Below are 27238 nucleotides of genomic sequence, written 5' to 3'. Positions count from 1 at the left end.
TGCTCCCAAGGGCAATGAATCAGGATTCATCCAATTCAACCCTGTAAAACTGTCTTGATCTACTGTAAGATACTCATACACTTAGCCTGTTAGTTCTCTTGAATTGGGGACATGAGGGCAAAAATGAGGGGTTCCTACAAGTCCTCATTTCCTTATAAACAAAAGAATCCCCATCTGCCTGAAGATAAGAAAGGAAACTAACATTTCCTAATAGCCATGAGCTCTACCTTGTTTTTTTCTGTACAGTAAGTAACCTTTTCAACTGCCTAAGTTACAGTTATATTCATTTTTACACGTTTACTTTTACAGACTAAAAAATAAGGTTCACTGCTTTGCTTAAAATCATACAGGACTCGACTGAAGCGCTGTACATTTTCTCAAGTACCTGCTCTTCCCATTGGAACTCTGAATCGTATACAAGTCAGGCCTGGGGTCAGCACCAAAGTATGCACAGTATTAACCAGAAAAGGACCCAAAGACTCTGCTTTTCTTATTTGGAAAGATAAAGAGCTTTCTTTGGAAATACTGATTGCTATTTACTCAGCTAGTAAAAGCCATAAAATTTATAGATCTGTTAAAACATCTCTTCTTCACACAGTGCTTCAATAGCAGCTTTGATTCTAAGAGAGCTGGCTTTCTATTTAGAAAAAATTTAGTAATTTTAAGTCCAAATGAGAGGGATAGTAAGAATTTCCCATCTCTTTTAGCCACTGCATATTCCAGTGAACCCAACAACAGAACAAAATCGTTAACTCAAGAAGAATGTATCTTATTCCAGTTCCCTTAAGGGCAGCTCAGTAGTTAGTTTCACCCCAATGAATACCGACTACAGGAAAGAATGAACAAACAAAATGGGAGTTTTTCAGCCACGTTTACTAGCTCACATAAATATTTAAAACAAATACATCTGTCTTCCCTTTCTCAATCCTTGGTATAAGTTATCACAGTTTTTAATAAACAAAGTATGGTAAATATCCATAGGAAAAAGAATTTTAAAATATGAAAGAGAGGTTAATAAATAGCCAAATACATCAACCATTGAAAATACTACCTTTTTTAAAAAAAGATTAAGCCACTGATTTGCAACTTTTATTAAAATAAATTTAATCTTTTAAAAACCAGGTAATTTATAACTTGATTTCACCTTTTTTTTTTGGACAGCAGTTGAATTTTTTACATCAAAATTTGCAAAACTTCAACTAAAGAACAAATAAAACATTCAGACACAGGTTTATACTTCAAAAATTCTACCAACTTCAACAAATAAACAATGACAGCATATCAATTTACATTAGTACTATGGTCCAGACGCACTTTCCATTTAAAACATTTTAATCACGCCGTGTGTGGCATGGTGACTTCTAGTGGGAGTTAGTGTATAGTCTGTTCTTGATGAAGACAACACTAGACAGATGTTGCCTGACGCCTGGGTAATGCTGAATGTGACAAAACCAGCGAGACACATTGAGATATTTCTCCTTTTCTTGAACTGTCAGGTCAACCTAAGTAGGATTGAAAACACACATACATAATACAGACATAAGCACAGCTATCAATATCATGAGATACTTCTTAGAAATTAGAAAGAAGAAAAAAAATTCTCAGAAAAAAACCAAGAGTTCTCCCTCAAAATCTAATGTATTTAGCCACTTGGGAAAGCTATCCATTTATTAAATGTGTTTATGTTTAGTTCAAAACCAGATGTGCTTTCTAATGAAATAGCACATATTCCACAAATGCAAAATTTATATGAAGCCAGGGCTGGGAGGCACCCAAAAGTTTTTTACTTTACTGGAAAAGAAGATGGGACAGGGAAGATAACAGCTTCTGAAACACTAAGACATAATTCTTTCTCCAACATTTTTTTAGTAAAACTCAAAAGATGGAGAGGTTCACAAATATCAACATGTTTAACAAGCGAACACTGTGTTAAAGAGAACAATCATATATTCACACACATTGAAATGGCTGTATAATGTATAATATTACCGCCTAGCTACTCAGCTGAGGAAAAACCTCACTCAAGACAATGACCCACTTAATTTCAAGAGATTATTGCTTAACAGAAGAATTAGAGAAAGACACCAAGTAAAAACACAAGAACAATATACCTTCTGCATTTTGTCTGCAATAAAGCTGAACTCTTGTGGATGTAGCAGTTCACACCTGTTACTCTCAAGCTATGAGTACCCAGAGATGTGGCTATAGAAAGATGCAATGAAAACTATAGGTGCCTATCATTCCACTGGACTCAAATTCAAAGTAGATAACTCTTAGGACTCTTCTAAGACAAAGTTTGGAATTCTTAAGAGTCATCATGTAAAAAAAAGGCAGTAGGGTGGTAGTATACACTGGTAGTATGATAATCCTTCTCCTTTGTTGATTCAACATTTATTTAACAGATATTCCAAAATCTCCACAGCTCAAAGAAAATGAACAAAAAACCCAGTCAAGACAAGAGGGAGTCAAACCCATCAGAGGTTCTATCATTGGAGATACTTTTAGTAAGAGAGAGTCCTGTGGCTTTTCACAATTTAGCATATACTTATGCTGCAAGTAAATGTTTTGCTAAGTGACTGAACCAATAAAACTGAAATACAAATCACTTCACTATTCAAAACTTATTACAGAATGCAAATTAATATTAACAATAAAAAGGTAGTATTTTTTCAATAAACGAGTAACTGAACTCATTTGTGGCTCAGCTTACTTCAAGTGAGTTTCAGGTTTCAGCAATATACACTGAAGTCCTACACACAGGCGGCTGTAGCAAATTATAAAAATCTGTTCATCTTGCTTGAGGTGCCCTGAAACTAAGGAGATGTCACTATACATGTTTCATCAACAATATAGTAGTAAGTCCATGACCCAAAACCAAAAAGCTAACATATTAGTCAAGAAGTCTGATCAAGGATGTCTTTTATTAATATAAAAGTTAATTTTCATTAAAATAGAATTCATGTTCAAGTCAAAAGAAAACATCTGCCTGGTGCGTTTTCATAGAAGGCACTTAGGCAATCATGTGTGGAACAATCTTGAGTGTTAGTCTGTATTTTGAAATATTTTTAAAAATATTTTGTAAAGAGCTGAATTTTTAGTCCTTATCCAAAGCTTTATGACATGTAAATTTTACCATAGACTTCAAATAAATAAATGAATAAATAAAAACCTTAATCAGTAGAAAACACAGCTGCAAATCTAAATCTAACAGGATATGGGTCTGAGTTTTCTTATAAGAAACTGAATGAATGAGCCAGGCACAGTGATGCAAGTCTGGTATAAACCCAGCCAGTCAGGAGACAGAGGCAATAGGATTGAGAATTGGAGGCCAGCCCAGGGAACACAGCATCTTCGGTGGAAGGAAGGATGAAAGGCTCAATCCACAGGGGAGAGGGAACAGATAAATATAATTTAAAATCAACTTTAGCAAACTTCTTTGGCTGATAGTTGAAGCAAACAGAAGTAACTTTTACTGCATTTCGACTTCGAATCAGTCAGCTGAAATCTGACTTCTTTAAATTTTAGTTCAGAGCTTTTTCATTTTAAAGTCTCCATGTAGCCATTTTGTGAGATGCTACTTTTTTAGTATTCTGTGTACTAAAATACACAGAGAGTAAAGCATTGCCAATAAAGTACTAATAATTGTTTGATTTATGTTCAAATTGTGCCCCTTGATTTTGAACCAAGTGAAAAGGGCAATAAACAGCGAATAGTAATATTTTAGAATGACATTTGCTTAAACAGAATACTGGCATATGTTGCTAGCAGACCTATTATTTAAAACGAGAACAACATTCAATACACAGCAAAATAAATATTCTCCAACTTAAAAATTTCATATTCAGAGTCTCTAATGGGGCTGGAGATATAGCTCAGTTGGTAGAGTGCTTGCCTCACATGCACAAGGCCCTGAGTTCAATCACCAGCACCACCACCATAAAAAAAAAAAACAACCACACACAACAAAAACAAAAAACAAAAAAACCTTACAGAGTCTCTAATGTAAGGACTATAAACACACCCACACACAGTAATTTTTATTCTAAGACCTTCTAAAGCTTGTAACATTTTCTAATCTACACTAACAATTTCAATTACATGATCTACTTTACGATATTTTTAGTTGATTTACTTTAAGGAGTGTAAATTTACTAATTTTTCCTCACAAAGTTATGCTAGATACACAGAGCTTTTCTGAAAGGATCAGGGTTCCACTTTAACTTTCTTTTAAACTTTGGAACTTGTCCCTGCTAGTCTGAGAAAATGATGTTGAACCTCAATCAGTTACCTCTCCTCCTTGGGCAGACATTTTACATATGCAATTACTGTAAACAAACAAACAAAACAACTTTCCCTTTCCAAATGTACTTTTTTTTTTAGAACATTTTTGATGGAATCCCCTGGGCTGCTTCACTTTGATTTTCTGTTACCCCTCTTTAGCTAACAATTTTTTCCTTTCTTATAACAGGAAACACCATGCAATTGTTCTAGTTACCATTTCCTGCTTCGTGCTGGTCTACATGCCAGTGTGTCTAGCTGTGCCTGGCTCCTTCTCCCTGCTCGGTCCTCTCTGTTTATACTGGCACTCTAATTACCTTAAACCTTACAGCCAAACAGATAATATTCTGAATCACTAATTTTCCATGAAGACATGTAAGACACACTTGAAGTGAACCCTTCCAGATCAGTGTGCAAGACTGATCTGCTCCCCTACAACTGGCACCAGGAGGCCTTTGGGGCATTCTTTAGGGCCGGTGTTCCTGGACTATTTTGTAGCTATTTTACTTTTCTTTTAAAGAATCATATACTCTGCTGGTGTTCCAAACTTGAGTACTTCAGCTGATAACAATCTTATAGTCAAGCAGCACAGAACATTACAAAGGATTTCAATCATCTTATTAACAGTCTGCCCACAGGGACTACTATCTACTAGTGAAATCACTGGAAGAAAGCAGTGAGTCACTGGTGTTATCAACAGCCACACTGAGGAACATTGAAACAAAGAAGGCACAATATAATATTCCTCAGAGGGATTAGGACAGATCAGATCTTGGAGTATCTCAGCCAACCAAGACTGGGCTCACAATGAAACAAAATACAGCAGTATCACTGATGACTGCTGTTTTGTACACTATGCTGATTACGTATTAAGTATTTAACAATGTGAAAAAATAAGACACATTTTCTAATCTACACCAACAATTTCAATTACATGATCTATTTTACGATACAGGCACAATAAGTAAGGGCAAAAATATATACACTGCCAAAGCAAACAAAGCTGAAGAACCTGATGACTATGAGCAGGTGGCCAATCCAGACTTTGTATGTCTCTGAATTAATATCTAGCAATCACTTTTTTTCTCACCTGTGTATATTTATGCCCAATTTAACAGGGATGTTATTCAACACTACACAGCAATCCTGTTGTGTGTAGATTTTAGTCTGTGAGGCCTATTCTTTAAGAAGGTCTTTAGATCTCGGAGTATTCTGCCTATACTTGGACTGTGGTGAGAGAGATGCTGGGACCCATGGTTTGAACCCAAAGAGATGGTCAGCAGGATGACATAGGTAGTATTCCACTCAAAGTCATTTTGAAAGAGGCATAACTTCTTTAATCATAAATCCTCAACACCATATATAAAAAGGATGTGCATCCAAAAATAGAAATATAAATAAGCACAGATGGTTAAAATACAGCTAAAGTAACCCTAATGTCAATCAATATGCAGAACTAGAGGAAACACTCCTAACCTGTCTGAAAACCAAATGCCCTCCAGGGCACACAGACTCATAATTAAATAACTTTGCAGCTGGGCCTAAAAATATTTTACATTCTGGGATTCTGACCGTGTTCACTCTACTGGCAAAGAAAGGCCATGCAAGCTGCTGCCCTTTCTGAGCCCTTCCTTTGCTGCCGGGTTTCTGTTCTCGAGACTAAAAGGGTCAGGGGTCACTCCAGGAAAACTGGGCTAACTGGGCTGTGCAAAATAACCACACAAGAGACACAAATACCTTTTTCTTTGGGGTCACTGGAACGGCTTCTCTGACCTTAAGGGTCCGCAGTAAGAGAGAGAGAGCATCCCTTTTATTGAGGAGAAGCTTTGTAAATGAGGCAAGGGGTCAGGTTTCAGGGGCTGAGTCTATCTTCATGATGTCCACTGTCAGCAGGTTGACTGACACCTGGGTAGGCCACACCCAAGGGCACAGTAAGAGCAGGGGACACACACAATGCACTTCCATGGAAGATTCTATCCTAAACAGGGCAAGGGCTTATATTACAAAGGAACATGTGAGCTTAGCTGTAGCAAGACACACCCATGCATGAGACACTGACCCTAGAACCCAAGAAAGGTGGGGAAAGCTCTGCCACATTTCTGTGACTGAGTGCCTCAGTACCCAGCAGGGGAGTGTGACTTCATTCTCATCTATTTATTTTTTTAATTACATGAGACATGTTCTCCTCTTTAATGACAGCTCAATGCTGCAGGAAGCCAGACCCTGAGTCCTGATAGATGCTCACTAGCTGCTGGCAGTCACCACAATTTTTCCTAAGATTAAGCTTTTAAAGTAACCACAGTCAGTAGCACAGGCTCGCTCAAGCCAAGTTCTGGACTCCCCAAGCTGAAAGACTAGGTTTGCCACCAGGAGAGAGATGCTTAGATTCCTTAACAGCAAATCCTCTTTACCTTGGAGGCTTTTTTTTCGTTTTGAAATGAGGTAGGTGCCATGTTATCATTCTAAATTCAAAAAGCTACTAAAATATATTGAACCTAGAACGGAATAAAAAGAGGCTGGTGTGATCAATGTATTTCAGCTCCAATTACACTTTCTTCACATTCAAATAAAATTATTATGATTTAATGATACTGAAGAACATAACTAAAGATTACATTTCACTACAGATATACAACCTAAAATACTTTACAAATAGATACAGACTGTGAAATATTGCTAATCTCAAAAGCCCAGAGCTGTACAAGGAACTGGGCCAAGAGCCAGGAGGGGCACAAAGAGAAACGATAGGATCCTCCCTGGTCTCCTATTTTGCTTAAAATTGAGCCATATTCCTTGTAAGTATGGGGATTGTTCATCCCATTTCATTCCTGCTAGTGACTGTAATCCTGCGTAGTGACTGGTAGGCGTTCTTTCATGGCCCAAGTGTTTGGGATGAGAAATCATATGGTTGTACTACTTACAAGCAATATTTACAGTCCAACTCATACGCTTTCTAAACAGTGAAAATTCCCCTGGATAGTCATGGTTATCCAAACTCTGTATGTATTCTCTGATTCTTTATCCTACTTTACTTTAAATGATCAAATTATATTCTGATCAGAAGTTATCACTAGATTCCGTTTTCTCTAATTAACTGTTTTCATGTAAAAGTCTTATTTTTTCAATGAGATTAATAATTCCTTGAAAATTGAGTTTATATGTTTTTTTAATATCCCTCTCTGGTGGGCACACAGTAGGCTCTCAGGAAATAATTTAAATACAATCATAACAACAAGGAGTTTTGTGCTAAATTAAGGATCAAACTAGCCTATTGAAATAATACTATTATAGAATACAATTACTTAGGAATGTTTGAGGAACAATTTTTTATAAGGTGAAGTAAATCCAAATTATGGGATTATAGATTGAGTGGGGAGATTAAGAATACAGTAGTCTACTGGTATCTGCAGGGGACTGGTTCCAGGACACCCACCCCCAGGGATACTGAAATCCACAGAGTTTCACATAACACAGTATAGGTTAAGTATAGACTCTACACAACCCTCCTGGTGTCCTTTAAATCACCTCTAGGTTAGTAATGCACTCAACACAATATAGATGCTACATATGATACTAGATTGGGGAATGAACACCAGAAAAAGTCAGTACAAGTTAAGTACAGATGCCATTTTTTAAAAGAGCCTTTTCAATCTGCAGTTGGTTGAATCTGCAGACATGGAACCTGCAGAAGTAGGGGGCTGAATATAACTGTATCATACATTATTACAGTCTCTTATACTTTACAAAGAGTTTCCCCGCACACTAAAAAGATACTTGATTCAGGAGACTAAGGTTTGTCTTGGCCCTTCAAAAAATGAATTCTGTGCCTTTGACAAATCACTCAAAATTCCTAAGCTAGTTTCTGTCTCTGTAAAAGGAAAATATTAATACTAATCTTATCTTCCTCATGGTTATGACCTAGACTGTAAAAAATAAAATTCCTTGCAAAGTATATGGACACTTGTTAAAAGTTATTCAAGGTGTACGAAGAGCTGACCTTACAACATCAGAACCTGATTGATTGGGTGCATGAAGTGCAGAACACAGAAAAATGTATGGGTTCTTTTTTTCTATAGGGGGAAGATGGGCACTGGAGTAAAAAGTTGAGAGAAGTTTTTAAGTAGATAGATGTGCGAAAGTACAAACTCAGAAGACAAATTGCCTGGGTTATGGACCTGGTTCTGCAAATTACTTAGGTGATCTCAAAGAAGACACTTGACCTTCCTAAGCCTCAGCTGTCTTATCTATAATATGGAACTGATAATAATAGTGCCTACCTCATAGGGCTGTTTTAAAGATTAAAGGAGTCAATATTTACAAAGCATGAAGAAGAGTGCCAAGAATGTACAGAGTGTCATAATATAATTTTATATAATTTTTAGATGAGAGACAATTTAAAATAAAGAGATTGACCAGATAGTTAAAAGGCAAAACTGAAGATATGAGCAAGAAAAGAAAAAAAATTTGGAATAAGTTCCACAAAGCAGGTAGGAGAGGAAGTTTAGCTAAGAGGTCGGATGAATGGATTAGCTGGAAAAAAAAAGCAAGACAATCCTTTTTGTGACCTGAAAAAGGAGACAAATGAATAAGGATATGTAAGCAGGCAGGCTGGAAGATAAGTACTCAAAACAGAGTTTCCACTTTCTAGTGAAAAGAGGAGGAGACAGAGGAGGAGGGCTCTATGTTAACTACTGAAGACAAAGGGGTGGGGGGGGGGGATCAAGGATTGGGAAAAGTGATAAGGGTCTCAAAGTATCCCTAGGAGGAAGCAGAGAGCTGACCAGTATGCAAGCCCAGTTGTAATTACACAGTAAAACAGTTTACTGGCAGCAACTCTGTAGTCTTGTGACTTTTCCCACAGAGCTCGGCTTACAGACAGAAACAGACATTCATCTGGACTGGTCAAGAACTGGGGATTCACAGGGAAAGGGTAGTGACTATTCAGGATAATAAAGAAAATGAAGATGCTAAAAGAAGATACAGTTGAAGTTAAGAAGGGTGTCTAAACTGAACAGGGAAGAAAGTTTGTAGATTTGGAAAAAGGAGTTGACTACATCGTATAGGTTTAGGGATCAAAAGAGCTAGGATAAGAGGCTGAGTGGAAGAGGGGTACTGGAGGTGGAGTTGGATAAAGACCAGAAAGTCCAGAGGGTGGCTAAAGAAGTGGTCCTCTAAGAAATGCAGAAGCAAAGGTCGAGAAGCAAGCAGGTCAAGGAACAGGATGTAACTCTGTTAAATGGATCCGTAGAAGGAATTTTTGTACAGCACACCTTGTATTAAAAAAAAAAAACAAAAAACCTCCTTTCATTTTTATTTGATAGTTGAAAATACAAATCTGATTAAATTTAAGACAAATCTCAAAAAATATTCTGAACTTTACAGAAAATAAGCCAGAAAGTATCCAGATACTTACTATAAAGCGATGAAGTCCATAGTACAGTAGAATATCTGCTAAAGTAAAGTTATATCCTGTAAGGTAGACTTTATCTTCAAGATACAAATTCAGATCCTAGAAAAAACAGTAAAACATTAATGAACAGTATTAACTTGAAAACAGTTAGATGGCTATCAGAAATTAAATACTGATATTTAATAAATTCACCCATTCATTCATTTATTCTTTCAGTGGTGGGGAAGGAACTCAGGGCTTTGCACATGCAAACGAAACAAATGCTATGTCACTGATTGATAAATTTATTTATGAATTAATTCAATAAATTAATAAGTTAAAATTAATCTTCGATATTAAGACAAAAATTCATTCAAAATCACAATTAGACTCCAGTCACATCATTTAAAAACACAGAATGAACATTATTAGTCTCATTTGATTTTAAAGAACATTAAAAAATGAAAGAATATTTAAAAAACATTATAAAATGATAGACTTCTGAACAATCTCTACCTTTTTGCTGGGCATAGTGGTTTAAGACTGCAACCCCAATAATTTGGGAGGCTAAGATAAGGGGTTCAAAAATTCGAGGTCAGCCTGGGCAACTTAGCAAGACCTGCCTCAATGTAAAAATAAAAAGGGCTAAGAATGGCAATGGATGGTAGCCCACACCTGCAATCAGGAAACCCAGGAATTTGAGCAAGGAGGATCCCAGGTTCAAGGTCAGCCTTGACAATTTAGTGAGACCCTCAGCAGACTACAGAGATGCTGTCTCAAAATAAAAAATCTGAAAAAAGAATGAGGGACATCGCTCAGCCAGCAGCTCAGGGATGAAGTGCCCTTGAGTTTAATCCTAAATTTAAATTTAAAAAGAGCTGGGGTTATAGCTCAATCCCCAGTACAAAAAAAAAAAAAAAAAAAGTTGAGAATTCCAAGTTACAGGGTTTTGCAGTACATTTGTGTATATGTATGTGTACTTTATGCATACACATACATTTTTAAAACTTTAATTGGAATACATTACACATAACACAAAATTTACCAACTATTTTTAAGCATACACTTCAGTAAGGTTTACAGTTGTTTACATTGCTGCATAACCAATCTACAAACTTTTTCACCTTGCAAAACTAGAACTCTATGACCTATTAAACAATTCTCCATTACTCTCCCCTCCAAGCCTGGCAACCACCATTCAACTTTGTTCTGTGACCAACTACCCCAAATACCTCATAAGTGGAGTCATGGGGTAGTTATTCTTCTGTGACTGGATTTCTTTCACTTGTATAACGTCAAAGTTCATCCATGTTATAACATGCATCAAAACTGTCTTCTTTTTAAATGGCTGAAGTATACATATCTCACTATATGTATACACCATATTTTGTCTGTCTATTGACACAATAGACACATGGGTTGTCTACCCTGCCCTAGCTGTTTGAACAATGCTGCTATGAATGCAAGTGTGTAAATAGCTCTTCAAGGCAATGCTGAATTCTTTTGGGTATAAACCAAGAAGCGGGATTGCTAGATCATAGAGCAACTCTATGAATGTCTTGAGTAAGTGCTGTCCTATTTTTTGCTAACAGCTGCATTTTTTTTTTTTTAATATTCTCACCGACAGCGTATCAGTTACAGTTTTCCACATCTTTGCCAACCCTCGTTATTTTCTGGCTTTTTTTAAATGGGATTTGTTTTGGTGGGTGGCAGCCATCCTAATGAATGGAAGATGGTATCTTATTGTGAGTTGATCTGCACTTCATGAGTGATAATAATTTCAGCATCTTTTCAAATACTTATTAGCAATTAGCATATAGTCTTTGGAAATGTTTACTCAAGTCTTTTGCCCGTTTTAAAATCAAGTTATTAGTTTTTTGTTGAGTTTTTTTTGTATTCTAAATATTCACAACTTATCAGATACATAATTTTCAGATATTTTCTCCCAGTGTGGGTAGCTTTTTTACCTTTTTGTCACTGGATATACAGAAGATTAGACTTTGAACATCAAAAACTATCTATTTTTTGTGACTAAAATCAGAATTCATAACTATATTTTAGCTATGAAGATAGTCTTAAATGTAGTTTTCATAAACTATGAATAGGAAATACTTTCCTGATTAGTGATATAAAAGGTTTCCTATCAAATAGAATTTCACACTTGAAATAGTCACAGAAGGGAAATGTCTAACATTTCTTTAGTTTTAAAAACAAGTCTTTCTGATGCTATTGCCAAACCTGCTAAAATATTTCCTCTAGAAATCCACCTGATTTTTCTTTTTCTTCCGAGCTATTATTAAACTTTTAAACATCATACAATCGAAAGTTGAAAAAACACAATAGACAACTATATATATCATTCATCTAGAGTCAAACAATGTTAGTATTTCACAATTTAAAAAAAAAAAATATTACCTTACTTATAAAGTATTTACTCTTAAGAGCTGTGGTTTTAGCACCAAAATGGAAATTTGACAATTAAGAATTAAATCCTTTCTTAATATCCAAAGAACAAAAGATTTAAAAATTAAATAATAAGGTAGCCCAGTACAAACATGGTTAAAAAATACATACAAGTAAACTTTTAGAAATAAAAATGGTTCATGAGCATTATGAAAAAATGCCACAACAAAGTTTTATGAACACATGTCAACAGGGAAATCATTTTTTGGCTTGCTTGTTTTAGTAATGTAATTGGGGAGGTGATGGAGAAAAAGGAAAAAACCGATGTTGTTTTGTGGAAGAGGCCACTTCATATACTGACATATTGTAAGATTACACTGTTCTGGAGTCCACAGGAACCATGTAGCCTTAAAAAAAAGATCTTTTTTTTTTCTTCTTTTCTGTTTCTGTAAGCAAATGGGGAAAACTGGATATACATATGTTGAAGAAAAAGACTAGACCCTTAATTCTTATCCTGCACAAAAAGCAAGTCAAAATGGAACTAAAACCTAGGAATTAGATCAGAAATTATGCAACTCCTGGGAGAAAATACAGGGTCAACACTCCAACATATAGGCACAGGCAACAACTTTCTCAATAGGACCCCCTAAAGCTCAGGAAATAATGCCAAGAGTTAATAAATGGAATGGCATCAAATTAAAAAGCTTCTGCACAGCAAAGTAAACAATTTAGAATGTGAAGAGAGAACCTACAGCATGGAACAATAACGTTGCTAGCTGACAAAGGATTACTATCTAGAATATATAAATAACTCAAAAAACAACCCAATTAATAAAGGGCCAATTAATTAAATAGACATTCTCAAAAAAATAAATACAAATAGTCAACAAATATACAAAAAAAATGTTCAGCATCATTAGCAACTACAGAAAGGCAAATCAAACCTACACTATTTATATCACAGCAGTAAGAATGGCAATTATCAAGAATACAAACAACAAAAAATGCTGGAGAGGATGTGGAGAAAAAGGAACATCTTTACACTGTTGGTGGGATTGTAAATTAGTACAACCACTATGAAAATCAGTATGGAGTTTCCTCAAAAAAGACGAGGCATGGAACCACCATATGACCCAGCTACACCACTCCTCAGTATTTATCCTAAAGAATTAAAGTCAGATAATATACATACCCATGTTTATAGAAGCACAATTCACAATAGCTAAACTGGAACCAGCCTAGGTGTCCATCAGTGGATAAATGGATAAAGAAAATGAGGTATATGTACACAATGGAGTTTTATTCAGTCATAAATAAAAATGGAATTATGTCATTTACAAGAAAATGGATGTAAGTTGAGACCATTGTTAAGTGAAATAAGAAATTCAGAAGATCAAGAATCATGTTTTCTCTCATATGTGGAAGCTACAGAGGAAAAAGGAAAAGAAAGGTAAGGGAAGATGTCTCATGAAAATCTAAGGAAGATCAGTGGAAGAAAGAGACCAAGAAGTGGGAGATAGAGAAGAAGGTGGGAATTGCTGGGGAGTGATATTAGCTAAATTATTATATTATGTGCATGTATGAATATGTGACAGCAAATCCCACCATTATGTACAACTACAATGTACCAATTAAAAAAAAAAGGTAGAAAAAAATAATGGCAACTTTCAGGAAGAAGAAAAAGAAGACAAGGCTTTTCTTCTAGCAACCTCCCTTGTAGGAATTTAGCCTATGAAACAAATAGGAACATGTTCAATTATCTAGCAACAAGCTGGTAACTACCTGGGGGTAGATAATTTAAACTGTGGTACAATTTTGTGCTGGAACACACAGGTTATCAAAAGGAAAGAGCACACACGGACATGAAACAATGTTCCCAATACTCCGAGAGCAAAATAAGCCACAGCAGGTTGCTGTGTCCAGTAATGGCCCACTTTTAAAAAAAGTCCCGCATGCATGCATGCACGGGAAGACCATAAAAAGGATTTAATAATGATGACTGAACGCAAGCATTAACAGTTCACTCTCGATCATGGGACAATGGTTGTTTAAAATGTTTTACATTTGCTTACTTATATTTCCTAAATTTCTGTAACAAATATTGACTGCCTTTAAAATTAACAACACTATCTTGAAACACCACAGTTGCAAACAAAACAAAAACACAACAACCCTTTCCTTTTCCTGTGCTCGTATGGTGAAAAAGCACACTGCAGTCCATTCACCTTCCCAACTAGAGACAGAACAGCCTGCTCCAGGCAGAGGTCACAACAGGTACAAGCTACCTTGAGCTAAAAGACAACAGGCAAAATGCAGCCAAGAGTTGGAGGTCTGCATACCTTGAAGCAAAAGAGAACAGGTAAAGGCAGCCTATTCCCAGGTCTGGAACCCAAAGGGAGAGATTTCAGCTTATTACAGTCCAAGCATTCCAACAAATCACAATACCTTCAACAGCGTGTGGATATCCTCTTTACTGGACTGTCTGTCTACTCGAGTGACCCTGTACTCCAGCCACTGCTGAACTGTTGCCTTTTCTTCTGCAGTACTCCCCAGCAAATACTCCTTGTTGGCTTCTTTGACTAGATGAGTTGCTATGGTAGTCAATCCTGTTAGGCTTGGACCATTGTTTGTTTGAAGAACTGGAATCTTAAAAAAAAATTCTTCAGATAAATTAAAAAAATAAAGACAATCAATCATGACTATAAGTTCTCAGTAACCACTATATCATGCAGCTGGCTTTCCTATAGTCTTTGTTTTTAAGATCAAGATTATTGGGGCTGGGGATGTGGCTCAAGCGGTAATGCGCTGGCCTGGCATGTGTGCAGCCCGGGTTCGATCCTCAGCACCACATACAGACAAAGATGTTGTGTCCGCCGAAAACTAAAAAAAAATAAATATTAAAATTCTCTCTCTCTCATTTCTCTCTTTAAAAAAAAAAAAAGATTATCTACACAGATTAATCTTTGTTTTTAAGATCAAGATTATCTACACAGATTACTCAAACAGTGCTAATCCAGGTAAACTAGCAGTAACAAAACCTAAACTCTTAGCTTGCCCAATATAAACTCACTTCTGACTTAAGCAAAGTCTACTGAGGTCTGAAGTGACTGGAGTGTAGCCCAGAGATTTGGGCTCCTTCCATCGTGGAAGTGATGTTTATCACTATTTCATACATCTCACAGCCAAAACTTTCTCTTAATTCACTTTTTTGGTCCCAGAAAATTTTGATTTTTGTCATTCTCTGATTCTGGAAAAGATTATGCCTTTGCAACTACCAACTTCTGAGAGTGACATGCATTTCATTTACCTAAGATCTATTTTCAAATAAAATCAATTTAGATTAAAAAAAAAAAAAGAACAAGAACAAAGGTCACTTGGTTTATAATGGCAGAGTCAGGGTTCAAATAAAATACTACTGGCTCAGAAGTCCATTCTCTTTATATAGCCTGATGTATACAACTGCTAGTCTTATGTAGTTGCAAACATGGAACACATACTACTCTCACATCAATCTTACAGTTCATGATCTTCAAAGCAATTACTTTTAATGGCTGCATAAGTAATATTCCAATGTGGTTATGTACATTTTGGGAGCGTGGGGGTGGGGAATGGTAGGGATAGAATTCAGGGTCTCAACATAACTCTACCACTGAGCTACATACCTATCCCTGATGTACCATAATTTAAGGAACCATTCTTCTACAGCTTAATCCCTAGGCTGTTTTCAGTTTTAAATTATTTTGGAATATGTGGCAGAGAGCTTTAATTCTGGTTTATTTGCTGTCAGTTGCTTAATCAAAAAAAAAAAAAAAAAAAAAGGCTGAAACTTATCTGTTATGCCCAGCCCTTTCTCTAAACACATAAACAGAAACTTTCAATAGCTACCCAGTGCTAAATTTTTTTTAATCAAAATAAAATAAAACACCACACTTTGAACTGGAAAGCCCTTACAGTTGGACCTCAGCTATGATTTTGGGTTTACCTTGCATTGCAAGCACTCCCCATACTGATTTTACTTATTGCTCCAGACTTTCCAATCTTTCATCATTTATTGCTTTCGCACATCTTTCAAAACCTAATCCCTTAAACGCCAGCTTTTCCAGGAAGAGTATAAACCCATCTTCAAGTCAGAATTCACTTCCTCTTCCACATTTCTCACTAATGTTTTTTTCCATTAGTACATATCTGTTGTGCTTTCATTTAATTATTGTTGGCTGCTTCTCATACTAGGTGACAAAGGTTTAAGTGTTCCCAGTGTTTTCTAAAAAATATAAACCAATATTGAAAAGTGGCTGACCAGAAGGAATCGGTACCAGGAGGAGGAAAAAGAAAAAAACAGGCCACCTTAGGGCCAATGCCTAGCCTACTCTGCCACCAATCAGAGGGCCCATCTTAGGCAAGTCACAACCTCACCAGGCTTCGAGTTATTTTAAATGTAAAAAACTAAAATATTGCTACTACTGAGACAAGATTTAACATCAGCCAAGGAAAGAAAAAGTTAAGGCCAAAACACACTAGTCTGGAAAAACCTCAAAGGGGCCAGAAACATCAGAATGCATCAAAGTAGTGTTCTACAGCACTTTTTTTGCTGTAATACATTCGCTCCTCGGCAAACAATGAATGACCTTCATAAAACACAAATGTTCTTTCCAATACCCTGGGAAATCTGAGTCTTTATGCTTCATTAGTCAGTCTCACACCCTGTAACTTTCCCTCATTCTCTGCACAAAGCAAACCGAATTTGGGATTACAGGCCTCAAAAAAAAAAAAAAAAAAAAAAGCCTTCCCTGAATCCTCCAGAGCCAGCCAAGCCCCCAGCACATGTTCCCTTGGCCATACCCGCGTCAAAGTAGCACTTTCCGCTACTATAATTTAAATCACTGCCAAGTTTGTCCACCCAGCCAAAAAGCAAGCTTCTAGAGGGGAGGGGGCGTGTCCCCTTTATTCAACGCAGAATTCCCCAGGCCCAGTGCAGTACCACCGGGTCCGGTTCGCGCTGACGGGAGTGGTTGCGCAATTAACCAAAGATGCAATTTCGGCAAGAGCAGCCGGTGAAGGCGAACGCTGGCCTCCACCTTGCTCCATCGAAAGGTCTTTTGTGCCTTCCCTCAATGGTTTCGTGATGGCTGAATGGAATGCTGAGAATGTCACTGGAGGTAAAGCTCACGCCGAGCCCGTCCTGAGCAGGTTCCCCTTCGTCCCTCCAGGACTTAGAGTGACAGAAGCCTAGCGAGGACCAGCCGAACCGCGGCTCGAACGCAGACACGTGGGAGCGGCGGAGCTGCATCCCAACCCCGCCGGGTTCGGCAGGCCCCGCTCCAGTCCGCTCCTTCCCCTCCGCGCCGCCTCTGCAGCTCACCTGTCGCTCGCCCTGGGCACTGTACTTATTTCCCCTACTCAGCCCCAGGGACTTCTCCAGCAGCTTCAACTCCGCGGCCGCCGCCATCTTCCGGCCCCAGCTCTGGAGAGGGGTGGAACCAAGACAGCAAAGGCCTCCTGCATTGGCGGAGACGGAAGGCAAGCGTCACCGATGATTGGCTGAGCGCGCAGGGGAGCGTGAGGGCGTGCCTGAACGCAAGAGGCGTGGCCAAGCGAAGGGGCGGGGTCTAGGGAGGGATGTGGGACCGGTGAAGCGGTGATGGCCAATTTCCATTTCCGAGTTTCGCCTCCAGGTAGAGCGAGCAGCAGATCCGAGCTTGGGTTGCTGCAGTCGCCTGTCTTTTCCGGCATCTGAGTGGCAGGCTGCTGGCCTGGCTGCCAGAGTTAACTAGGTACTTCATTTGGCAGCCTGAGACTTCGAATATAATGAGTAGTTTGGCTCAGGGGTCTGGATTTGAAAGATTGATAGTAAGGAGTTCACAGTCCATTAAGAGTTTCTAACCTATAACATCATTCACAGGGACTTTAATTGTGATGTAAGGGTGATTTGGAAAACCTGAAAATCCTTAATCACATCTCTACAGGTCCCTTTTCCTTAAAAAAAATCACGTTTACAGATTCCAGAGATTAAGATGGGGCCCATGGTCAGCCTTCCAGACCTTCATTTCCAGCACACATGGAACATTCATGAATTTGTATCTTAGGGCTAGAAGAAAACAAAGATTCTAAAGGACAAATACATGATTTATTAAAAACTAATAATAAAATAAAAATGTTAAAGGCCTTTGAAATCTAGAATTACAAAAACATTCTTGTAAAAAACTCTTTGTTCAAAAAGGAAATCCAAGGTGAAATTGCAAATTCTGTTATGAGGGATACAGTAATAGGAGAAAATTTATACTATAAAATATTCATATTAATAAAAATGAAAATAAAGACCTTTAAAATAAGACAAAAAGCAAAAGCAAAAAAGTAATAAAAATAACTATAAGGAAACAAGGAACATTAATAAATAAATTTAAAATTAACAAAGCAATTGCTAATGTAAGAAAGAAAGAAAAAGGGGGCAATGCATAAATACACAAAATTAGAAGTGAAAAAAAGGAAATGTGAGCATAGCAAAGGAAATTAAAAGAAAATCGTGAGACCTACTTTTCAGAAGTTATGTAAATAAATGTGTAAACTCAGATGGAGCATTTCAGAACAATTTTTCAGGATAATTTACTGTAAAATGCAACCTAATAGAACTGACATTGGTGGGAGAGGAATTTTAATTATATCAATTACTATGGTAGAAATAAAGGAAGCAATGAAAGAATTTTCTCATAAGAAGTACCAACTCCAGATGTTTTCACAAGAGTAGTAGATTAAATTTTGGCAGGTGCCAGGGTACATGCCTATAATCCCAAAGATTTGGGAGGCTGAGGCAGGAGAATTCCAAGTTCAAAGCCAGCGTAAGCAATTTAGAAAGACCCTGTCTGAAAATAAAAAAAAAATAAATAAAAATATGAAGGGCTGGGGATATAGCACAGTGATTAAGCACCCCAGGGTTAAATCCCCAATACCAAACAAATAAATGAGTAAATAAATAAATAAAGAGTGGTATATCAAATCTTTAAAGATCAAATCATCTTAATGCTCATGAAACTGTTACGGATCACAGAAGAAATAAATATGGAGTAAAAAATATTCTATAGAGTAGAAGGATTAATCTCAACACCTACCAATGGTTTCTACCAATGATGAAACTAAAGAACAATATCAGTTAAAATTGTAAATTTAAAAAATCATAAAATAAATAATACATCATCACTAAGTGAAATTTATTTCAAGAATATAATGGAGTACAATATTAGGAAATCTATTAATATAAATTGTTAATAGTGCTAAGGAGAAAAGTCATAGAATCATTTCTACAGAATCAGAAGTCATTTGACATCATTTACTATTCAGTCATGTTAACAATAGTCAATTAAAAAAGGAAAAGAAGTAGTTTATTTTTTATTTAATAGGAAAATTTAGAGGTTTTTAGTAAGACTGTCTTAAAGCAAAAAATAAAAATAAAAGAGCTGGGAACGTAGCTCAAAAGTAGAATGTTTGCCTACTATTTGCAAGGGTCCCTGGGTTCAATCCCCTGTATGAAAAAAAAAAAAGTGTAAAGTTAAAAAGGTAGGTGAAAAGCTTGGTAACACAACTTATAAAAATCAGATATCCTTAATGTATGAAACATTCTGAAGAAAAAGACTAGACCAATTGCATAGAAAAATGAATGAAAATATGGACAGAAATTTAACAAAAAAAGTTACACAAGTGTCTTATTAAAGGTATAAGAAGTTGCTCAGATTTACTCATAATTAGAGGAATGCAATTAGAAGCATATCTACAATTGTCAACTTGCCATCTATCAGACTGGCAACAATCCAAAGGGATAACAGCACACTCAAGTAGGCTGTTACACAGAAACAAGAACTTGCTTACATTTCAGGTGAAGGTCAAATGATACAGTCCATCCCATAGAATATTGGCAAAAATACCAAAAAAGAAATATGCATGCATAAGATAATTGAATGTTGTTCTGTTTATGATAATAAAAATTGCAAACAGATATTCCTACATAATGAATTGGTAAAATGAGCCTCAGTAAATTCATACCATAGATTCTTTTATGCAGCTTTAAAAAAGAATAAGGAACCTCTCTCTGCAGTGGTGTGGAATGATCTTTAGGATATGTTAAGAGAAAAAAAGCAAAGCAAAGAAAGTGTTTATGGCATGCTATCATTCACCTAATAAATTTGGGATGGTACAAATATAAACACATTTTTGCTTCCATTTTAAAAATGAATTATATACCAAAAATGTAAAAAAAAAAGAAAAAATATGACTTGTGAGGGAGGGAATAGTATGTAGAGAGCAGAAATAAAAACCAGAATTTTGTAACTATATCTTTTCAGTACAGAAGTATTTCATGTCTTCAAAACACAATGATTTAATTATACATTCTTTGTGAGAATATTCTATACTCTAAGGACATGAAGTTGTGAAAAAAGTTTTTGGTTTTTTACTGTTGTTGTTTGATGAGCATGTTGGAGTGTCAGTGTTGGTATTGTTATTCCAAAGCACATGCATATATATGGGATAAAACAAAAGAAAAATTGTGGAACTTGGAGCTTTGGCATTGCAGAAAAGGAAGTAGATGTACCTTAGGTAAAGCAAAATCAAAATTCTTCAGTCCTGAACTTGAATCTGAGTTCATAACGGCTTTATCTTAAGAAGAATAAAAATATTTCCTTCCTGTTTTATTTAAAAAGGCCTCAAAACAAGGACCACTAAATAGCAATAAGAACCCCTGAGCACCTAGGTTATACTTTCAGATACTATTTCTCACCAAAAGGAAAATGCCTAGAAAACTGGAAACATTTTGGAGATTGGCAAATTCCAGACCTGAGCAGAAAATATCTGAATTGGGCCTGGATAGTGTTGTGTAGCACAAAGTGAAGAAATCATATAAGAGTGACTATGGATGTCAAGGGATAAGATAAGATCACTTTGGGGTCAATAAGAATAATTACAATGAGTTGAAACACTTAAAATAGATTTAAATCTATCAGTTTATTATGATGCTGAAAAAGAAAAATAAGACCAAACGTGAAACAACCTTTGCTGGTCACCTTTTGAAGACACTAGAGATCTAACTTATTATTTTGAAAATGATAGAGAACAAATAAAGAAATCCACATTTGTCTTAATCATCCTATACCAGCTGTATTTCAGGGACATCAAGCACTGGTGAAGGGAAGTCTTTTTACAGAGGTATTCCAGCTAATCAATGAAGGCAGAAAGCAGGATATCATTCTTTTGCATCGTCCAGTGAAATAATGGACCTAGGTTATGATCACCGATAGCTGTTCATTGCCCCTGAAGTATCCTGGACAAACGAATCCGATTTTGATCAAGACTTTGGATCTAATGCCAAATTTCTAGCGAATCACAATGGGAAAGAAGATCATGTTACATGATTCCATGGAGATGCAAAGAGCTCATTGTAGACCAAGGAAAATGCTGTATGACACATTGAGGTAGGAGCTTAGGAACATCTAGACGGCAGAGGCAGGATACAAGAAAAGTGCTGTTGGAGTACAAGATGCAGAGATGAGTCTTCCTGTCCCTGTTTACAGGACTCTGATTACCATGAAGACTGCTGCTGAAGGCTTATTCCCCGTGGCAACTCTCACCACAGGCTCTACATTTTAGTTAGGCGAAAATAAAGTAACAAATGGGAACAAATGGAGCAAAGTCTTCAATCAGGTCTGTAGGGAGAGGAGAAGGTGGCACAGCTCTGCATATAAGACCAGACTAGTTCCAGGCGTCAGGGCCTTGAGCCATTCTCTCTAGCTAGGCCCACTCCACTCTACTCTATGGGGTGTTACTTTTACTTTTCATAAATCTATGTGCTGGTAGTAGGGCACACACAGATGACGATGGTGGGAACCCAAGGTTAAGAAAATAATTCTATAAAATGGGTCTACTCTGCTGACCCCCCACGTGCTTTCTTTTCCAAGAAACTGATAGATTTAAATGTATTTTAAGCGTTTCAATTCATTGTAATATTCTTATGGACCCCCAAAGTGATCTTATCCTATCCCTTGACATCTATCAGCACTCTTCTATGATTTCTTCACTTTCTGCTACACAAGATGATTTACCTGAAGCCCTCCCTGGCTTAGCTGGGCAGGCTATGTCACTTTCCTCAGGAAACTCCCAGTTACCTGCAGGAGACATGCAGGCCCAAGATAATGTCAGTGAGAGGAACCCAGGTTACCTGAAGTGGGGAGACTTTTGAAGCTCCGGGAGGTAAGGTTCCTCCTAACCATAAAATCTGTAAGAATATGGGGTTAAGAATCCAATTAAGATTGGTCAGCATGGGCCAAGGTGACCTGGATTTGTCATGGCAGTGGGGACTTGAAAGTCCTATATCATTTTGCTGTCAGTCAAAAGTCAAGAGGTGGACCTGGGTGAGACTCTCTGGAAACCTCTCTAGGATCCCCAATAAATCTCGAGTGCAGAGAAGACATGCTGTCCTCTTCTTCTCTGAGGGGACCCATTCTCTCCCTTGAGAATGTCCTCTTTCCCTTTTTTCTATCCCTTCAATAAACTCACTTCTATAACTCTGAGGGACTTCTCTGAAATCTTTCTGACTTGATTGCAAGAATTGGAGTTTGAAGTGGGCAGCCTTCACACTACCTCAGTTGCTCGGAAGGCCCCATCTTTGTAACACTGCCTGTTATTTTCACATATTTTGCTCAATTTTTTATTCAGGTTGTCAAGATCCCAAGGGGACACTCCAATGGTATCAACATAATTGATTGTGTCAACAAATAAATTCCAAAAAGAAAGAAAAAAAAACTGAAGGAAAGGAGAGAGGAAGGGAAATGTAATTTGGGGTGATCTGTATATTTGATTTTGGAGATGTCTGTATCAAGACAGCCTAACTCATAATAAAAATAATTCGAGGAATTGAGTTTGTTGGACAGAACATTTCTCCAGTCTCCTGATAGCACAGTCAAGTTTTAAGTCCACAGTACCTTAGGATTCAAATTAAACGTCAGATGAAATTAATTTGGCAAGCAGAACACGGACTGGGTGGCTTTCCTTGCTGAAGCAGACGTGACAGCTCTCTCAGTGTCTTACTGGCATCTGTTAAAATGAGCCGCACAGGCCAGAAGCTGTTACTGTATCGAATTGCTCTTAGTGGTGCCATCAGCTGAAAATGCTCTGTTTCAGGGAGTGTATCATTCTATTTCAGAGTATGTTGGAGTTTTCAACTCAGGTTTAACTGATATCCAATGTGTGGCAAACAGGGTGATGACCCAGGGGCTGTAAGTGCTTTCTCTTCTCTGTCTGTGACAGAGAAAAGAAAGCACTTAGCCATGTGTGCCTTGCATTTGCCCCACCAGTTCATGGAGACATTTCTATGCACCAGGCCCTAAAATAAGCTCCGGGGACACATGGGGGATTAACCCTCCATGAATCTTAGGGTAGCTTCAGGGGAGACTGGATCTATGTCTGAACCCAGACTGCCTTCTGGCCACTTTTGGACCTTCTGCAGGATGAGATGGAACCCAAGGTCTCCTATGTGCAGGGCAAGCATTCTACAAATGAAACTGAGATTTATTCTTAGAATCTTTTACTCATTTTGCTATATTTTAGAACTTTGGTTTGTTATGCACTTTCTCTCTCTTTAATAATATTCGTGTGTTAGAATAATACAACAAATGATTCCACAGTCTTAGAAGTTTAGCACGCAAAAGTTTACATCTTGCCTGTGCCACTGGTCGGTGTGAGTCTCTGATTGACACTCATTGAGAAACCCAGGTTTTATAGCTCTATTCTTCTGTAAGTCCCCTCTGTCATTTGAACTGTACAAAGAAGGAGGGTATGGAGGGCCATGCCAAGTATTAAGGGCCAAGTCTGAAAATATTGTGTATCCTTCTGTCCACATCCCAAGGGCCAGAACTTTGTCAGAAGGCCACCCCTGGCTGAAAGGAGACCAAGAAATGTCTGTCTCTTGGTTATTTTTTTCTGCATCTGCCTCCACTTCTAACCACTGCTCTCTTCAACTCTGTCAGTGCCTCAGAGATCTACCCTGTGGATGACATCACCCAGATCTCTTTTTTTTTTTTTTTTTTGGCTTCCAGATAGGGTCAGTGTGGGAGGCACAGAGGGCAGACTGGAGAGCTAGAGTCTAGAGTGTTTATACCTTGCTCCCTCCTTACATTTGTCTGGGTTTGGCCTTCATAGTGCCTGGGGTAGGGGGTCTGACTGGAGAAGGGTTCTCATGCCTGTGATCAGCCTGGGGGGTTCAAAACTCCTGGTGCCTGAAGAGCTAAGGAGCTAGCCAGCGGTATGGTGGCACCTAGAACAGAGACAGAATGATTGCAAATTCAAGGCTAGCCTGGGCAACTTAGCAAGACCTTGTCTCAAAATAAAAAATAAAAAGAGCTGAGCTCATTTGTGATATTTGACAGCCGACAGCATTTAGGCTTCCTTGTCTGAAATAATAGGATTTTTAGCAGCAGCACATCTCACCGAGCTATCTGGAGAAAGGCTCAAGGGTAAAACATGTTCTTGGTGCTACCTTTCAGATGATGATGAATGCAAGTAAAACACCTCTGGTGCTTTGTGAAAGGACCCTCTCCCCAACAGCTCCTGAGTTCTTGTTTTTTTTTTTTTTTTTTTGTTGTTGTTGTTGTTTTGTTTTGTTTTCAGGATGGGATGGAACCCAGGGCCTCATGGAAGGATCTATCACTGAGCTATATCCCCAGCTCTTTTTATTTTTTATTTTAAGTTGCCCAGGCTAGCCTTGAACTAGGTACCACCATACCCCGCTGGCTCTGCTCTTTGTTTTCTCCAGTTAGGAAGGCTTTCATTTGCCCTTCCTGCCCTAGAAGTCCCTTGTGTGTAAGTAATAGACTTGCTTTAAAACTATTTTGGCTTTTGTGCTATAATTTGAATATGTCCCCCCGAAGTTTGTGAGTTGGAAACTTGGTCCCCAACGTAATAATGTTGGAAAATGAAATATCTGGGTGTATATTGGGTCATGAGGACTCTGCCCTCACAAATGTATTAATCTTTTCATGGATTCGTGGGTTATCAAGGGAGTGAGTTGGTTCTCTTGAGAGTGCGTCTGTAATAAAAACCAGCTGGACCATCTCTCAGGGTCCTTCTTGTCATGTGATGCCCTGTGTTATCTTGGGAACCTATAGGGCATTCCCACTAGCAAGAAGACCCTCACCAGATGCGGATGCCATTCTCTTATAGACTTCCCAGCTTCCAGAACTATGACCTAAATAGACCTCTATTCTTTACAAGTCACCCAATCTCTGGCATTCCGTAATAGCACAGAAAATGGACTAAGACAATGAAGAAATATCATTGGTCTCAATGTATAACCTATTGATTGGGAAGAGTCCATCTCTTATTTGTGGGATGGTCACAAAACAGGCCAATTTATCTAATAAGGATTGGTAATCTAGAGGTGTTACTGGCTTTCTATTCTTGCTCATACCTAAGTTTCTCTTATGGTTTAGATATATAATGTCTCCCAAGGTCTTATGGTAGGACTTTGGGGAAGTAATCCGATCATGAGGGTTCTGATCACATCAGGAGATTAATCCATTGATGGCTGCATGGACAATTGGGAGATGGAACTTAGTTGGAGGAAGTAGGTCAGTGGGGGCATGTGGTGGAAGTGTCCCCCCACCCCTTGGCTCCTTCCTCTTTCTTTGCCTTCAAGACACCATGAACACAGAGCAGCTTTCCTTGGTCATGCCCTTCCCTTTGCCTTAGAGTCAGCTGGCCTTGGGTTGAATCCTCTGAACCATGATCCAAAAGACTTTTTTCCTCCCCTAACTTGTTCTTGTCAGGTACTGTGGTCATAGAATTGCACAGCACAGTATCCTGACATTCCTTATTAATTTTCTTAATCCCTTCCATGCCTCTGTACATAGTCCTTCCATTAAAGTTTCTTGAAGATTCTGTTCCTGCAAGGATTTTGATTGGCACCAGAAGAAGATGAAACAGGTTTAGTGAACATTTGTTAACTTGTTGTTACATTATATATAAATTTTATCTTCACTTTCAGCAGATATGGATATATATGTTTCACATCATTTAGTGCATGTATGTATGTGCGTGTGTGTAAATTTAATAGAGAAGGATCTTTATCAAACAGTTGAGGCTGAAGTGTCATTTTGCTTTAAAAACATTTTTGGGATTAGGATGGCATTTGGACATGTATTGAGATAGAGGCTACTCGTGTGCTATTGGGCTTTAGCTAATAGGAAACAAACACGTTTGAATAAATCTTCAGTGTAGTGCCTATATGAATCAGCTTTGAGTTATTACAATGATGTACCTGAGGCAATTAATTTATAAAGAGAAAAGGTTTGTGTTTTTCATGGTTCTGGAGATTTCGGTCCAAGATTCATTGCTGTGGGCACTGGATGGCATTGGCAGGGAGAATGTGGCAGTGCAAACTGCTTATATCAGAGGTCAGGAAGCAGAGAGAGAGGGGAGAGAGAAAGAGCACATAGTTTCGGATTCCATAACCTCCTTTGGGGGCACACCTGCAGTGACCTATGGACCTCCCATTAGGCCCCGCCTCCTAAAGGTCTCATCACCTCCCAATAGCATCATTTAGAACTAAACTTTTAAGACATGGATCTTTGTGGGTATGCTATCCATTTTCAAATCACAGCAGGCCCCAATGAGCATTAGTGTGCAAGTCTGTAACAATCAGCCTGCAAACTAGACACACCCCTTCTACTCACCCTGCTGTGACACACATGGCTGTCTGTGTCCTAAGATCTGCCAATGCTGAGAACAGGCTCTGTTCAATCAAGGGGGCAGGAGCTAAAGAAAGTGGGGAGAAAGGCCTGCCTTCCCACAGAGCTGCTTGGAATTCAGTAAACGACCTCCCTGCCTATATCTTACTTAGTTACTGCATTGAAATTAGGCCACTGAAACTTCTGTATGTATCCTTTATTTGATTTCATATCAAGCATCCCCTCTACATTGAAGGGCATTTTTCAAATTCCCATAAAGTTTGTGGACAAGAATCTCTGAGGAGGTTTTGCAATCTCTGAGGAGGTTTTGCGATCTCTGTTCCTGATTTGTGTGCTCTTTCTGGCTTGCAGCTCTTTCCAGGATCTCTGGTGTTAAATTAATAACAACTGATATGGAGCTGACAGGTAGGAGAAGATGGAGAGGATCATGATATTAAAAAAAAAA

General features: G+C 37.9%; 1 protein-coding gene across 1 annotated transcript; it reads right to left on the bottom strand.

Moving 5' to 3' along the window:
- Positions 1 to 646: 646 nt before the first annotated feature.
- On the bottom strand, positions 647 to 17555 carry EEF1E1 (eukaryotic translation elongation factor 1 epsilon 1). The gene is made up of 4 exons (XM_081296320.1): positions 17430 to 17555; positions 14516 to 14716; positions 9692 to 9787; positions 647 to 1502 (listed from the first exon to the last, which is right to left on the bottom strand). The coding sequence occupies exons 1-4, from the start codon at positions 17514 to 17516 to the stop codon at positions 1362 to 1364; spliced, it is 525 nt and encodes a 174-aa protein (XP_081152446.1). The 5' UTR covers positions 17517 to 17555; the 3' UTR covers positions 647 to 1361.
- Positions 17556 to 27238: the final 9683 nt, after the last annotated feature.

Source organism: Spermophilus citellus (assembly GCF_964194105.1).
Source record: "Spermophilus citellus genome assembly, chromosome: 5".
NCBI lineage: Eukaryota > Metazoa > Chordata > Mammalia > Rodentia > Sciuridae > Spermophilus > Spermophilus citellus.
This window is presented reverse-complemented; position numbering and strand designations above follow the sequence as displayed.

Bases quoted from the DNA above. Each gene is read 5' to 3' on its own strand.
- EEF1E1 (XM_081296320.1), bottom strand. From the start codon at position 17,516: ATGGCGGCGGCCGCGGAGTTGAAGCTGCTGGAGAAGTCCCTGGGGCTG. The intron at 14,717-17,429 runs GTGAGCTGCAGA...TTTTTTTTTAAG, and splicing joins GTGCCCAGGGCGAGCGACAG to ATTCCAGTTCTTCAAACAAA. The intron at 9,788-14,515 runs GTATTGTGATTT...TGTTTTTTCTAG, and splicing joins ATATCCACACGCTGTTGAAG to GATCTGAATTTGTATCTTGA.